Genomic DNA, 13,954 nt, shown 5'->3' with positions numbered 1-13,954 from the left:
AACAATTAAAAGTCAGCCGAGCACTACGTTGAATTTTTTCTGGATCTTATGAGACTCAGAAGGGCTGTGGAACAGTTATAGTTCTAATGCCTAGTTTGTGTTTTCCGAGGCTACTTTCTCTTAAAATGCCACTCATCTTTAATGACTCTGTGACTTCCAAAACAAGTAACAGAAGCCACATTAGAGAAAAACCAGAAATATGGAAAGAAGAGGAGCAAATATAGTGACAAGCTTGGGAGAGTATATATGGTGAAACTACAAGTTGAAATGTATAAAATATAATAATATATCTCCATTGAAAATAATTTTTCTAAACCTTTAGAGGAAAAAAATTTTAAAACCAACTCAGTTCTACCCCTTAATTTGCTTTCCTGTTTTTACCTCAGGGCATCAGGCCTCCTCTTCTGTTTCCCTCCTTTACTGTCACTGATTGCACTTTCAATGTCTTCACTAATTAGATTTGCCTGTAATGAGACACAAGTTACCTGGAAGGTTATAGATTTTTCTGAGTCTTGATATGCAAGTTAAAACAGAAAAGGGATTATGTTCCTTGTCTGAATCAATAATTATCTTGATGCAAAAAGTCTGTTTTTTCAAATCTGTTTTCAAAACATGACTTTTGCAGTTTTTTAATGGTGAACTGTATAATGACAGGATTTAAAAGCTGAAGGAGTTTTTAAACATATTCTAATCCTGATTCCCTTAGAGAATAGCTATCCTTGAATAAAGGCAAAGATAAAGAGAATAAACATATGCTGAAGATTAAACTGGGTAAATATCTTCGCCTGAGAAGAAATGAAGGGGTGAGAGGAAGCATGTGCATGTAGAGTGAAGTTCCTTCCCTTTCTCCTCCTCGAGATTCACCAGACACCCATGAACCCATTGAAACAACACTGAGTCCCAGCAGTCACCCTTACTTTGAAGCAAACCCACCACATTCATGGGACAAATCCCAACACTAGATTTTATCCTTTGTGATAACCACCTTATTTTGTCATTTCAGGTAAAAATTAGCTTTTTGCAAATGATTAACTTTTTCTAATACATTTATAAGAACATTCGATTAGGTTTTCTTGAGAAGCAATGTGAAATTAGCAGCTAAAAAGTTTTTGTTTGGTTGTGAAGTTGATTTATAACCAGTAATTATTACTCTTATATTACATTGCTGCTGAGATGTATTTACATTCTGTTTGTGCCTGCTTGTTCTGTTAATTATATATGTTTTCTCAAATATGTATATTGCATATTCTTTTACAGTAAGCACTGATAATCATACAATTTTAGAGCAAGTGGAAAGGACACTTAAAGATCATCTAATCTGTTCTCCTTTTATAATTAATGAAACTGAGGAATTACTTGTATGAACGGACTAGCCAAGGTCATACTGTTACTTAAATGAGAGCGTCAATGTATCCTAGTTCAGTGTGATTCCCATAAGCGCATCTTAGTTTCAATAAGACATTACAAACATTAGATAAAAGACTTTCTGTTATGTGGAATATTAAAACTGAAGATAAAAAATTTTAAAAATATATTAAGAAAACCCCAAAACCAAAACTAAAGATGTCTAGGAATCTTCAACTTCTTATACGAAGGCTATTTTCTTTTTCTTTTTTTTTTTAATTGTAAAGATGTAGAGTACAAGTCAGGATTGGGTACATAAGTGGTCTAGGTACAGATGAAGTTTGGGCCTCCCAATAGACTTCACTTGGCCTGGATTAGGATCAGGCACCCGTACTGATTTTATGTGCTCCTGTCCCCACTCCCTGCAGTATCCCAAGTAAACTTTTACTACTAAGGTAGGCAGGGGTATTGTATGAAGTCATATGATAAAGAAACTTTAAAAATCAAAGGTGATATTACAAGATGAGCCATATAAAATAAACTGAATTTTTATTACATTTACATTTTTAATCAACCAAAGAAAAAAAATTGTCTCAAATGTGGAGCATGGCACCAGTGAGTAAATGCATCTAATGCTTAGTGGTATGTGAGCTTTTGGTTAGGATAAAACAGTATTCAGTAAATCCATTCTGAACTCATTACTATAAACATCCCATATCAAATAAACACTACAAAATTATTAATACCCTTTATGACTTTCAAAAGGCACTATATATACAAATTGTCTAAATGCCATTTATTTTCAAGTAAAGGTTATAGAAAGTCATCTATGACATAAACTGAAATTAGAAAACTATAAAATACACTATTCACAATCAATATTAATTTATCTATCATCTTTTAATGTCAAAAATACAGAAAAGATCAAGTGACTCTTTGTATTAATTTCCCAGAATTGCTTTATAAGATAAAATTACATGGATATTTTAATATATAATCAAAATAATAAATCATGGCTTTGGCAAAGTACCAATTAACACAAAATGAGTTCTCTTTTAAAGAAACTAACTCAGGAAATAAATACATTTAAGGTTGAAGATAACTTCTAAGGTTCCATAAAACATCACAAATTATAATCATTTAAAATTATACTGCACTTTGAAATAGAAACTTTCTGGATATAACCTGTTATTACTGGCTCAACTATTTTCACATATCACTTGGGGATTACAAATCCTGAGCAATTATTCAAGTCACATAATTAAAGAGCGAACTTTAAATCAATATCGTGGGAAATGTCTAAGTGCTTCATTGCAGTAATCCAAGCTATGTGATTAGTGCAGAATAAATTAGAATTGCGTGATTATTTATTGTCCACAAAGCATGATTTCTAAAGAATCAATTTTTAATTATAAGTCCAAGGCACTTGATGAGAACTTAATATATTATCTACCTTTTAAAAAAAATAAACAGAATGCATCTTATTTTTAAATAATACTCTAATTTTTTCTCTATTTACTCAGCATGGAAACTCTAAGGAGGATGGATAGTAAGGTATTTGTTTTCCTTACAAAATCCTAAGAAACTAAAATCTAGTGCCTTATATTCAGATATATGATAAAAATAGATAATTCAAAAGTTCCAGACATCTGCTTAAAGGAAAAAAAGTTCACCCTTCTTTTACCTTAATCTCATCACACTGAAAAAGATGAAGATCTGGCTTATTCTGGGTTGGCTCTTTGCACACCAGGGCAAGAATTGAATCATAGTTGCATGAATGCATCACAGCTTGGCAGTGCTGGATTGTATTTAAAGGAAAATTCTCGAGTTCATTCTATAAATAAAGTAAATAAGTAAATATTTTATTTTGTCAAACCTCTACCCATTTTCAATCAATCGACATGATTGTAAACATTAATATTTATGGAGATTTCTTGAAAATAAAATATGATAAATTTCACAAACTTGCCTTTGATTCTAAATCAATAAGGCTCACAGCTCTGTCATCCACTTGAAGAATCATATCTTGAGTCCATACTTTGCCCTTGGCATCAAGTAATTTCAGCTTCCTTATTCCATCATCGACAGTTATCATAGCATCTTTCCGATCCAGAACGAAGGTAGTCAAGTGCTTATGATTGGCAAAAAGGAAAAAGATTTATAACATATACATGCAAAACACACACACCCTGTTAGTACAAATTTTCCAAAACAATGTAGACTTAACCTAATTGAGGTCAGCTAGCTGAAAAGTAAGGAATAAGCAAAAAGTACTCTCAAACTCCATGATTTGCTTACTGAGAGAATAAAGTCAAGTGAGTTTTTTTTTCTGAATAGAGAAAATGATGGTTTGACTTATAAGATACCTAAGTTTGTTTTATATAGAGCCATGTTGAATTATATAAACATGATATAAAAATGCATTCTTAACAGCTTAAAAAACATTTTCTTAAAATAACCCCCCCATTTTATTCTATTATGGTTATTTAAGTGCTGAACAAAAGCAGGCAATCAGCATGGTTCAAAACTAGGAACACATACTTAATAGCAGCAACAGCACAATTCTAGTTGGCAGCCACTGTCAAACTATGCAATCTACTGAAACCACTTATTGAAACACTGTTCAAATTAAATAAGCATCCTTGAGATATACAGAAAAAGAGGATCAAAAAATTACTTCCCTGCTTAAATATTTTCTATTACACGTAGAAGTCACCTATGTAGATCCTAATTAAGAGCAAATATCTAAAAAGATAACAATAGAGCAAAAAGTAAAAAAGCAACCATTGTTTAAATAGAACTAGTAATAATATGAAACTAAAAAACAAACCACTCACTGAAACCATCAACAGCTTAACTTCAAGAAGAGGTACAAAATAGATTTAAGCAAAATGAGGCTGGCAATGATAAATGAGTAGTTATTATTTTCATTTATTCCTTACAAAAACAGACCACAGACTAACAAAATACTTTTACATGTAATACCTGTTTTATAAAAATCTAAAAGGAAAGGTCTGAAAAATTTAAAGTACTCATACAAAATGAAATAAAACATAATTCTCATTTTACTTCCAATTTTTAAGTCCATCAAGGGTCATTCTAAATATTAGCAAAGCTAAAGCATCTTACTTCAACACGATACTGGGATATATCTGACACACTGCTGACACTGTCCCGTGCATAATTCTTCCTTTGTTCTAAAAGAGAAATTTAAAAAGCAATTATTTATCCTCTAATAGACTGAATGTCATATTTTGGTGTCATGTGGCCGTCTCTAAAACTAGCCTATCTCACATATAAATACAGTAGCTGACAAGTCATCATTGTGCGGTGTATCTAAAAACACTAATTATTCACAGCAAATCTTAAAACCACAAGAAAGCCTAAATGATATACAAGAATAATTTGACCTATTATACATTTTTAGAATCCCAAAGGTTAACAAGATTATAAATGTTCTAAGAAAAAAGTTACTTCGTCTAAAGATTTTTTTATTAGTCGGAGATATACTATTTGGCAAAAATATAAAAATAGGCTTGTAAATTTCATCTGTTACTGCACCAAAATCAAAATATAATTGTGAATATTGTCATAGATACTGTATTATATGAGTTAGACTACATAATTAAAATAAAAGGCACTACAAGAAACATCTCCTTTCACAACATCCAAACTATGGACAGTGATAGAGGAGACTCAAAACATGGTTCAATCATATGGATTGCCATTAAACATTAAAAATTTTCACACATCTATAGAACACACAAATGTGATTTAGAATTGTAGATATAAGCTGTTAGGAAAAAAGTGAGAAAGTTAGGTAGAATGTTACTGTACCAAACTACTTAAAAGGCAAAAAGAAACCCTTAAATTTCTTTTCTGAAATGCTGCAAAACCAAAGAGTAACATTAAAATATAAAATGTGTGTTGGCAATATTTGGTTTTTGCTACTCTCTTTTTTAATTTGAATTTTAGTTTTAAATATAGAACACTTTCTGAATTTTTGTCATCTTTGTGCAAGGGCCATGCAAATCTTCTTTGCATTGTTTCAGTTTTAGTATATATGCTACCGTAGTAAGCACTATTTGCTACTTTCTCATTAGGCAGCTTACTCATTTGTATATTCAGCTATTCTATTTCTTCTAAAACAGAATGCTATGATGAAAAATAACAGGGAACTAGCAGATTTTTTATTCTAGCTTGGCTCTGTCACTAAGTAGAAACTAAATGTGGGCACGACACAATGCCCTTGGCCTCAGCACTCTTATTGTAAAATAACAGTTAAACAAGATCAAACCTAAAGTCCCTTAAGGCATTAAAATATATATATTAATATAATATGGTAGCTTTCCTAACAACCAAATTTTTCTAAATAAAAATGTCTTTTTCAGTTAATATAGAAAGTCTTAGATATTCCTACAACAGAAGTTAAAAAGTTCTGCTGAACATAAAAGCTAACCAAGAACAAAAATATAAAGTACACATACAGACTCAGAATGTTAACAAAATTGTGGTTTTTTTGGTTTTGTTTTTGTTTGTTTTTTTGAATCGGAGTCTTACTCCACCTCCTAGGCTGGAGTGCAGTGGCACACTCGCGGCCACCCCGACGTCGACCTGCTTGGCTCTGGTGATCCTTCTGCCTCAGCCTTTCCAGTAGCCGGAACTATAGGCACGTGCCACCACGCCTGGCTAATTTTTTATTTTATTGTAGAGACAAGGTGCCGCCAAGTTGCCCGGGCTGGTCTTGAACCCATGAGCTCAAGCAATCCATTCGCCTCGGCCTCCCAAAGTGCTGGGATTACAGGCTGAGCCACTCAGCCTGGCCATCAAAATTGTTTTTAAACGTCAATAAATATTTGTTTTACAGTACATATAAGAGTAGCCTTTCATTTATATTTACTTTAAAATATAAATGAAAAAAGTTCCATATTTCTTACATTAGTGTCATTCTAATAGTCTAATATATTCTATTTTTGCTTTTGCAGCATTAATATTACTTAATAAAAACAAACACACTACAAAATTCAGTCTCTGCTACCTTTCTTTTTTTGTTTGGATGATGACCTGAAGAAGTATGATCCATCTGGTCCTACCAAATAATGTGATCAAAAAGAAAGATCTGGTTTCACCTCAAATTTCTTACACCAATATAACAAAACATAAAACTTCATTTACACAACTATATTTTTATATATTTAAAAAGTGAACAATCATGATTTTTTTATTAGTTGATGATTAATCAAGATGAAACAGTAGCACGTGGATCATTGTTCTTGGAAGAATCATTATGACTCTTGAAATTTAACATACAATTCAAGGATGCATCTGGCAAAAAAAACTCCAGAAATAATCACAATTTCAGAATCACTGGCTCATCATCATCTAACACAACTCTACACGACAGACTCAGAACCTGGAGGTAGTTTTGTTTCCTTTGACATGATGTGAGGACAGTAAAAGAAATGGCAGTGGTTGCCATGGTATCTTGTCATGGCATGGTAGCTCCAGGATGTACAATTGCTTGACTGAGTCTTTAAGATAAGTGATTGACTACACAGTTGGAGGTCCAAAATGCTGGATGTTTGCACTTAGATATTCTCATTTGAAGTATCAAAAATTCATTTGCCTAGATTTCCTAATATACAATTTCCCAATCCCACAGAATCATAATTTGGAAGAACAGAATAAAACAGACTTTTCAGTAGGATTTTTAAACAGCATGATGTTAAGTGATCACTCTGACTGCCTAAGAAGATATGATGTCATTTCTAATATTCCAAATTAAGAACCCATTTTAGGAATCCCTAAGCTGCTTTTGCTCCTATATTACACTATAAATAAGATGTATGTTATTACCTTTTAAAGATCCCCCAAAATGTATATATGTCATAAAACACAGGAGACACTCTTATACAAATTGGAACAGGCAGCCAATTCCTGATCAAATCACAAATGCCCATGCCATAAAAGATAAGATAGACAAGTAGGACTTCATCAAACTGAAAAGGTTCTGCAAAGCAAAAGAAACCATCAAGAGAGTGGGGAGACAGCCCACAGAATGGGAGAAAATATTTCCCAACTGTATCTCTGACAAAGGCCTGACATCCAGGATCTAAAAGGAACCCAAATGCACCTAAGGAAAAAAAAAAGCCCTATTAAAACGTGGGCAAAAGACAAAAATAGACACTTTTCAAAGAAGACATATGAGTAGCTAACAGGTATGTAAAATATGTTTAGCCTCACTAGTCATCTAGGAAATACAAATCAAAACCACATTGAGATACCACCTAACTCTGGTCAGGATGGTCATCAATAACTCAAAAAAACAACAGATGCTAGAGAGGATGCAGGAAAAAGGAAACACTTCTACCCTGTTGGTGGGAGTATAAACTAATACAGCCTCTGTGGAAAACAATGTGTTGATTCCTAAAAGTTCTAAAAATTGACTTTCCATACGATTCAGCAATTCCCTTTCTGGGAATATGCCCAGAGGTATACTCATTTTATTAAAATCACCTTATTAAAAAGATACCTGTACACACATGTTTATTGCAGTACAATTCACAATCGCAAAAACATGGAACCAACTGTCCTGCCCATTGAAAGAGGACTGGATTAAAAAGATGTGGTACATATACACAATGGAATACTACACAGCCATAAAGAAGGATAAAATTATGGACTTCACAGCAACTTGGATGCATTTAGAGTCTATAATACTGAGTGATCTATCACAGAAATAAGAACTGAGTATCACATGTTCTCACTTGTAAGTGGACCCTGAACATTTATCATAATACTATGAGAAAGGAATTGGAAGTAGCAGGAAACATAATATCAATAAGAGTACCTGATCTCAAACAAGGTGAAGTGGGAACCAAAAGGAAATCCAAAGTTTACCTGTAAAACGACCACATATCTACCTAATCCTGAATTGTACCCACATCTTTAAAAAAATGAATTTTTAAAAAATAAAAATAAAGTTAACTAACATGGATTAATTTTAACATTTGAATAGGTAATTTTGAAAGAAGTTTCTTAAAAGGCAATTAGAATACATTTCTTTTTTATGGGAAGCATATGTACTCATAAAGAACAGATGTAAATATGCTCCTAAGCTGAAAATCACACCAAAGCCTTACAACAGTGGAAAAGCCTAAATAGTCCCTTGACACTGTTCAAGGTAAGTTCATTGAAGTTCATCACTTTCTCTAACAATGGTTCTCATCCTTGGCTGCACGTTAGAATAAATTTTATAAAGTAATGTGTGGGTCCCAATCCCACACAAAAGATTCTAATGTAACTCATCCAGGGTGCTTGTATCCTGGGCATTAGGATGTGTGAAAGCTCCCCAGGTGATTCTAACGTGCAGACAAGGTTAAAAAGCACTACTCCAAACCTGTGCAATTCATTTACTATATGATATCTCTTTAAAAAGAACATTGTCCTTTCCAAATTAATAGTGGTGATAGCCAAATGGTATAATAAGTAATAAATAAATAAATTAATGGCAGTACAGTTTTGGGTTTCTAGTATTAGAAGCTTCTCAAGTTGGGCATGGTGGCTCACACCTGTAATCTCAGCACTTTGGGAGGCCCAAGCGGGAGGATTGCTTGAACCCAGGAGCTCGAGACCAGCCTAGGCAGCATAGCAAGACCTTGCAGCTACAAAAAATAAAAAATTAGCCAGATGTAGAAGTACGCCTGTAGCCCCACCTACTCAGGAGTCTGAGGTAGATCTCTTGAGCCCAGGAGTTTGAGGCTGTGGTGAGCAGTGAGCGTGCCACTGTACTCCAGCCTGAGCCACAGAGTGAGACTCTGACTCAATAAATAAATAAATAAGCTGCTCAACTCCCAACTTACAAGTCTATGTCTCCTCCCTCCCCAACCCTAGCCTCCTTTTCTTTCTCTCAGAATCAATCAGAGCTAGGCAGAAACTAATTTGCTTATACTACGTTTCTATTGCTATTTTTCCTATTAGCTTTTATCCCATGGTCCAGAATATACAAATCCAAACAGACAGAATTGGGTAAATTCAGCAACCAGTGATGAAAATTCTTTAAACATCATTTTAGCATTATTGAGTTGATATGCTAAAAATCAATATGCAACTTCCAGAGCAGAAATATTAAATTAAGTCTTCATTTAACTCTTCAATTAGTAGAAATGCAACTGTAACAGTATGCAGGTCTCAGCATTTATACTTGCTTCCCTTTTACCTGCAATGCTGTTTATGCATAATATAGCAACATTTGAAACCACGAATATTCAGAGATACAGTCAATATTTAGAACATTTTAATTTTCTCTTGCTCTAAAAACAAAATGTTGCTCAGAAAGTAAGGATTTGGCCATTAAAAAGAAAAAAAGTAACATAAAAGCAGCTGCTGAGCATTTCTCTCTAAATAAAACAATGACTATAGCTCTGACTACTGTATACTTAAAAAATCTTTAAATCACAGTAGAGAATTCCTTCCCCACTAGTTTAATGTATAAGCGTATATTTTCCATAGAGGTGCTTAATGGGAATCAGTGAAAAAGAACTGAGTGATCATTACAAACTCTCATTATCAGGCAACTACAATCACAGTTTGACTATCAGTACCTGAAGCAAAGTACCATTTTTAAAAACAAACAAAATCATTTTTAAAAAATGATATTATTTATTTAAGAGTTTTCTTGGCCGGTTCAACAAATCATTGAAATGGCTTATCCCATGAGGCGCAAAGGAGCTTTAAAATTTTTAGTTAAGTTGAGAAAAACGCCAAATTCTTTTTCTGAGTCACCTGCTCTGGTACATTCTGTCTAGTTGAATTTTGAGTCTAGCATTTAGCCCAGTTTCCTGATACTATTTAATCATGGACCATTTCTTAAGAATTTCCCCCCCAAAAAATAATATTTTGTTCTCTAATAAATAAATAAATATTTTCTCTAAGTAAAATACACACTGCAACCAATAATGATGGGGGGAAAAGAAATGGGTTTTAACTCTTAAGTGCCATTTGAATGTGTAAGAGATTGTTTGGGCTTTAATTATGACAACTAAACAGAGACTCACTCCAAACCAAGATCAGGAGATAGAAAGGGTACAAAAAGAAAACTATGTGGAGTGGATGTCTGGTAAGAAAAACCCTGCTGTGAGAAAGTTGAATCAAGTGCTCTGTAGAAATACAGGAAAGTTTATACTAAACCCAATTATTCAGAAATTCACTGTGTAGTTTATGTGTGATTATATTCAGTTCTTATTAGCACATCCCAAAGAAGAAAAAAAAGAGCAGTAAAAATACAAATATATTTTTCCTACTTGTCAACATCACAAAACGGATCAAATTTAAGGCTAAAATGAAACCTGAGAGAGTACCTGTCTCTCATATTAACTCTATATTATTTGGCCTCCCAATAATACTAATCTCAAAGTTATTGTTAGCACTAATAATGGTTTTTTAAAAAGTACTAGTAATTGGTAATTCAATGAAACTTTAGTTTTTCTGGAGATAAAATGACTTAAGCAGCTGATGTATTTATAAAATGATCATATTTCAAATTCAGCAATATCTAATTTAAAGAGAAGTTACCTTTTTAGGAAGTTCAGTTATTCAGAATGTAGCAGAAAACCCATACTAAAATAAGTCCTCTGATTGGCTGTTAGAGATATTGCCAGTATATTCATACATTAAAATGTGTATAATTTAATAGACTCTAACTCAGTTCTTTTTACTAACAATATTTTCTATCTAGTTCCCAGTCCATAGATATCAGAAGCACTGCCAGAAGCAAATATGTTAAAAACATGGAAACGTGACAGGCTTGAGACCCAGCCACACAGTCAAACAGGAAACAAATCTGAATGATTTGGTGTAAAGGTAAGAAATGTAGTCTCTGAGAACATCATAGTACATAAGCTAATGGGACCCTTTGAGTCACCAACAAGAGATTATAGTTGCCACACCTAAGGGGAGGGATCATTTAATACACAAGTATTCCTCCTGAAAATGATTTTAAATTTTAGTGCTTACAGACTGACAAACAGGCTAGCTGAAAAAAAATTAAAATTCCCAATTCTCTGGTAACAGTAGCTAAAATGAAATGTTAACTGCCATGATATGAGTGGAAGAGAAAGAAATTAATATTTATTTTCCTAACCAAGTGTTGCATTGTCAGGGATGATTGTGATGCAGAGCCTTTCACGTGCTGGCTTGGAAATTTCTTGTAATAATAATAAATAAATGATAAAATAGAATTATTAAAACCACAGCACATTTTAAATGTTTTCCTTGATTAAAGACCCCCCCAAAAAAGCAAATTTATTGTCATAGAAAAACATAGTTCACAATATATTTTATATCATTTATTTTTAAAAACATTCCTATAACACTATACAGAGTGATGTCTGGAATATAAGTTTTAAGATATATGGTGAAGGTTACCTATTGATTCTGTCAAAATATCACTATGATTAAATGTATAGCATCATTTCAAGGTAATATGAAAATATTTAATTTGAGGGTCTTGATGAATCTGAAGACCAAGGACAAAACGTAACTCTCTAGTACTACTTCCCATTCCCAAATGGGAAATATTCTATTTTCTCATATAAACTTACCACAGAATTATTGTCATTTCTATTTTAAAAATGAGAAAACTGGGGCCAACAGGTTAAATCATGTGCTCAAAACAGCAGCCATTGGTGAAGATGCCATGATTCAGCTGCCGAGCCCTTGGCCTCCAAAATCCATGTTGCCCTGTAAGCACATTCAGTAGGAGCAATCTGTGTGACCCATGACAGTGTCAGACCTGAAAAGTGTTCTCATGAAAAGACAAGTTGCATGAAACCTCTGATACAGTATCTAGATTGTGGCCAGTGTGTAAAAAACAGTGATGATTATTGGAAAACTCACGTCCCAGCAAACTAAATAGTACTCTCACATCATGAAGATGTTCACATGTCACCCATGAAGGCAAATCAATTCTTAGATGTATTCAATTAGCTTAATAATCATGAAAGGAGAAATTTTAAACAAGATATACAAATTGTGACAAAATAAACTGTATTACAAATCTCATTCTTCACCAAATTTCCAGCTAAAAAGAGAAAGTTAAAATTATGCAGATTAGGATACTAAACACTCCCAAAGCTATCTAAAAAGATTTTTTTTTTTCTTTTTGAGTTGGAGTCTCACTCTGTCACCCAGACTGGAGTGCAGTGGCCGCTCCCGGCCACCGCAGCCTCGACCTACTGGGCTCCAGTGATCCTTCCGCCTCAGCCTTCCAAGTAGCTGGAATTACAGGCATGCACTACCACGCCCGGCTGATTTTTTGATTTATTGTAGAGATAAGGTCTCACTGCCCAGGCAGGTCTCGAACCCGCAGGCTCAGGCAATCCACTCACTTCAGCCTCCCAAAGGTGCGGGATTACAGGCTGAGGCACTGAGCCCAGCACTAAAAAGATTTCAACTAGAATTTGTTTATTGCAGAGATTGCTAATATGTTTCCATTGTTATTCATCCTTCTGTCTATTCCTTCCACAGGCCTTTACTGAAAACTGTTACAGGAGGGCAGAAAGTGTGTGTGTGTGTGTGTGTGTGTGTGTGTGTGTGTGTGTGTGTGTGTGTGTTATGTTGAAAAGGAGTGGTCGATATTAGACACAAAGAGGAAAGAAACAGTATCTGCAACTTAAAAACCATCTTACTGCATAGCCCAATACATTGCTAAGTCTTCCTTCTTCCCCATAAATGCCTCTTGGACTTGCTCCTTTCTAGCTCTCTCTTTATATCCTCTGTTTTACCTATATACTGTTCATTTTCATCATACTACACAAATTGTCGTATTTTATTATACTCTAGGGTTTTTTTTAAGTTATGTGACTTTGACAAATCATTTAACCTTAAAAGGGTGTCTCAGTTTGCTTTATATGCATAAAAGGGGGAAATAAAAATGTACTTTTTAAAAGCTAAGCATTTTCAATCCTTGGATTTAAGATTTTATAAAGTTACTACAACACAATATAAATACTAAAATTTACAGGGGAGTCATATATTCTATCCTCATTTCTTTCTTAGCACTCTGAAAATAGACTTTTGGATCTGTGGTATTTGTGAGAGGATTAATATACTTTCTCCTTAATAAAAGTCTTAGGGCTATCGTTAGTTGTCTAATCTACTATATTACTTAAATCTCTGATTCCTCTATTTCCTTCCATACTCATCAAATTCATCCTCAGTATTGCTACCAGAGTGACCCCAAACAAATCTGACCTATTACTGCCCTAATTAAAACACCTCAAATGGTGCTCATTAAATGTAAATGATGTTTAAATTTCTTATTGATGACTCTCCTAATGTGGCCCATGTTTACTTATCCAATCTTATTTCTGAATGCACCACCTTGCACTCTTCAGTTACTACTTGTAGTTCATTAATTCATTATGCCCATTCTACAAGTATTTACTGAGCATAAATTGCACATTAGCCATTGTGCTTAATAAGTACAGAGAATACTGAAGTGAACAAGGCAAATATGGGCCACCTTCACAGGGCTTGAAAAGGTTTTATATTGCTGTTTACAGGATTCTCCTGGTTCCCAAATGTCTGGAGAACACAACTTACATTTCAG

The 13,954-nt window shown here is 33.7% G+C and overlaps 1 protein-coding gene across 1 annotated transcript in view; it reads right to left on the bottom strand.

The window, feature by feature from the left end:
• The window catches only part of EPS8 (epidermal growth factor receptor pathway substrate 8), a 192,493-nt gene that overhangs the window by 58,520 nt on the left and 120,019 nt on the right, over window positions 1-13,954 (bottom strand). The window contains exons 4-7 of the mRNA XM_008067532.2: window positions 4,474-4,541; window positions 3,314-3,475; window positions 3,029-3,178; window positions 382-464 (exon numbers count right to left, since the gene is read on the bottom strand). Coding sequence (XP_008065723.1) covers window positions 382-464; window positions 3,029-3,178; window positions 3,314-3,475; window positions 4,474-4,541 — 463 coding nt within the window. The remainder of the gene's footprint in view (window positions 1-381; window positions 465-3,028; window positions 3,179-3,313; window positions 3,476-4,473; window positions 4,542-13,954) is intronic.

Source organism: Carlito syrichta, unplaced genomic scaffold (genome assembly GCF_000164805.1).
Source record: "Carlito syrichta isolate Samal-C Ts95f unplaced genomic scaffold, Tarsius_syrichta-2.0.1 Scaffold309689, whole genome shotgun sequence".
NCBI lineage: Eukaryota > Metazoa > Chordata > Mammalia > Primates > Tarsiidae > Carlito > Carlito syrichta.
Note: the sequence above shows the minus strand (reverse complement) of the source record. Positions and strands in the feature narration are given on the sequence as shown.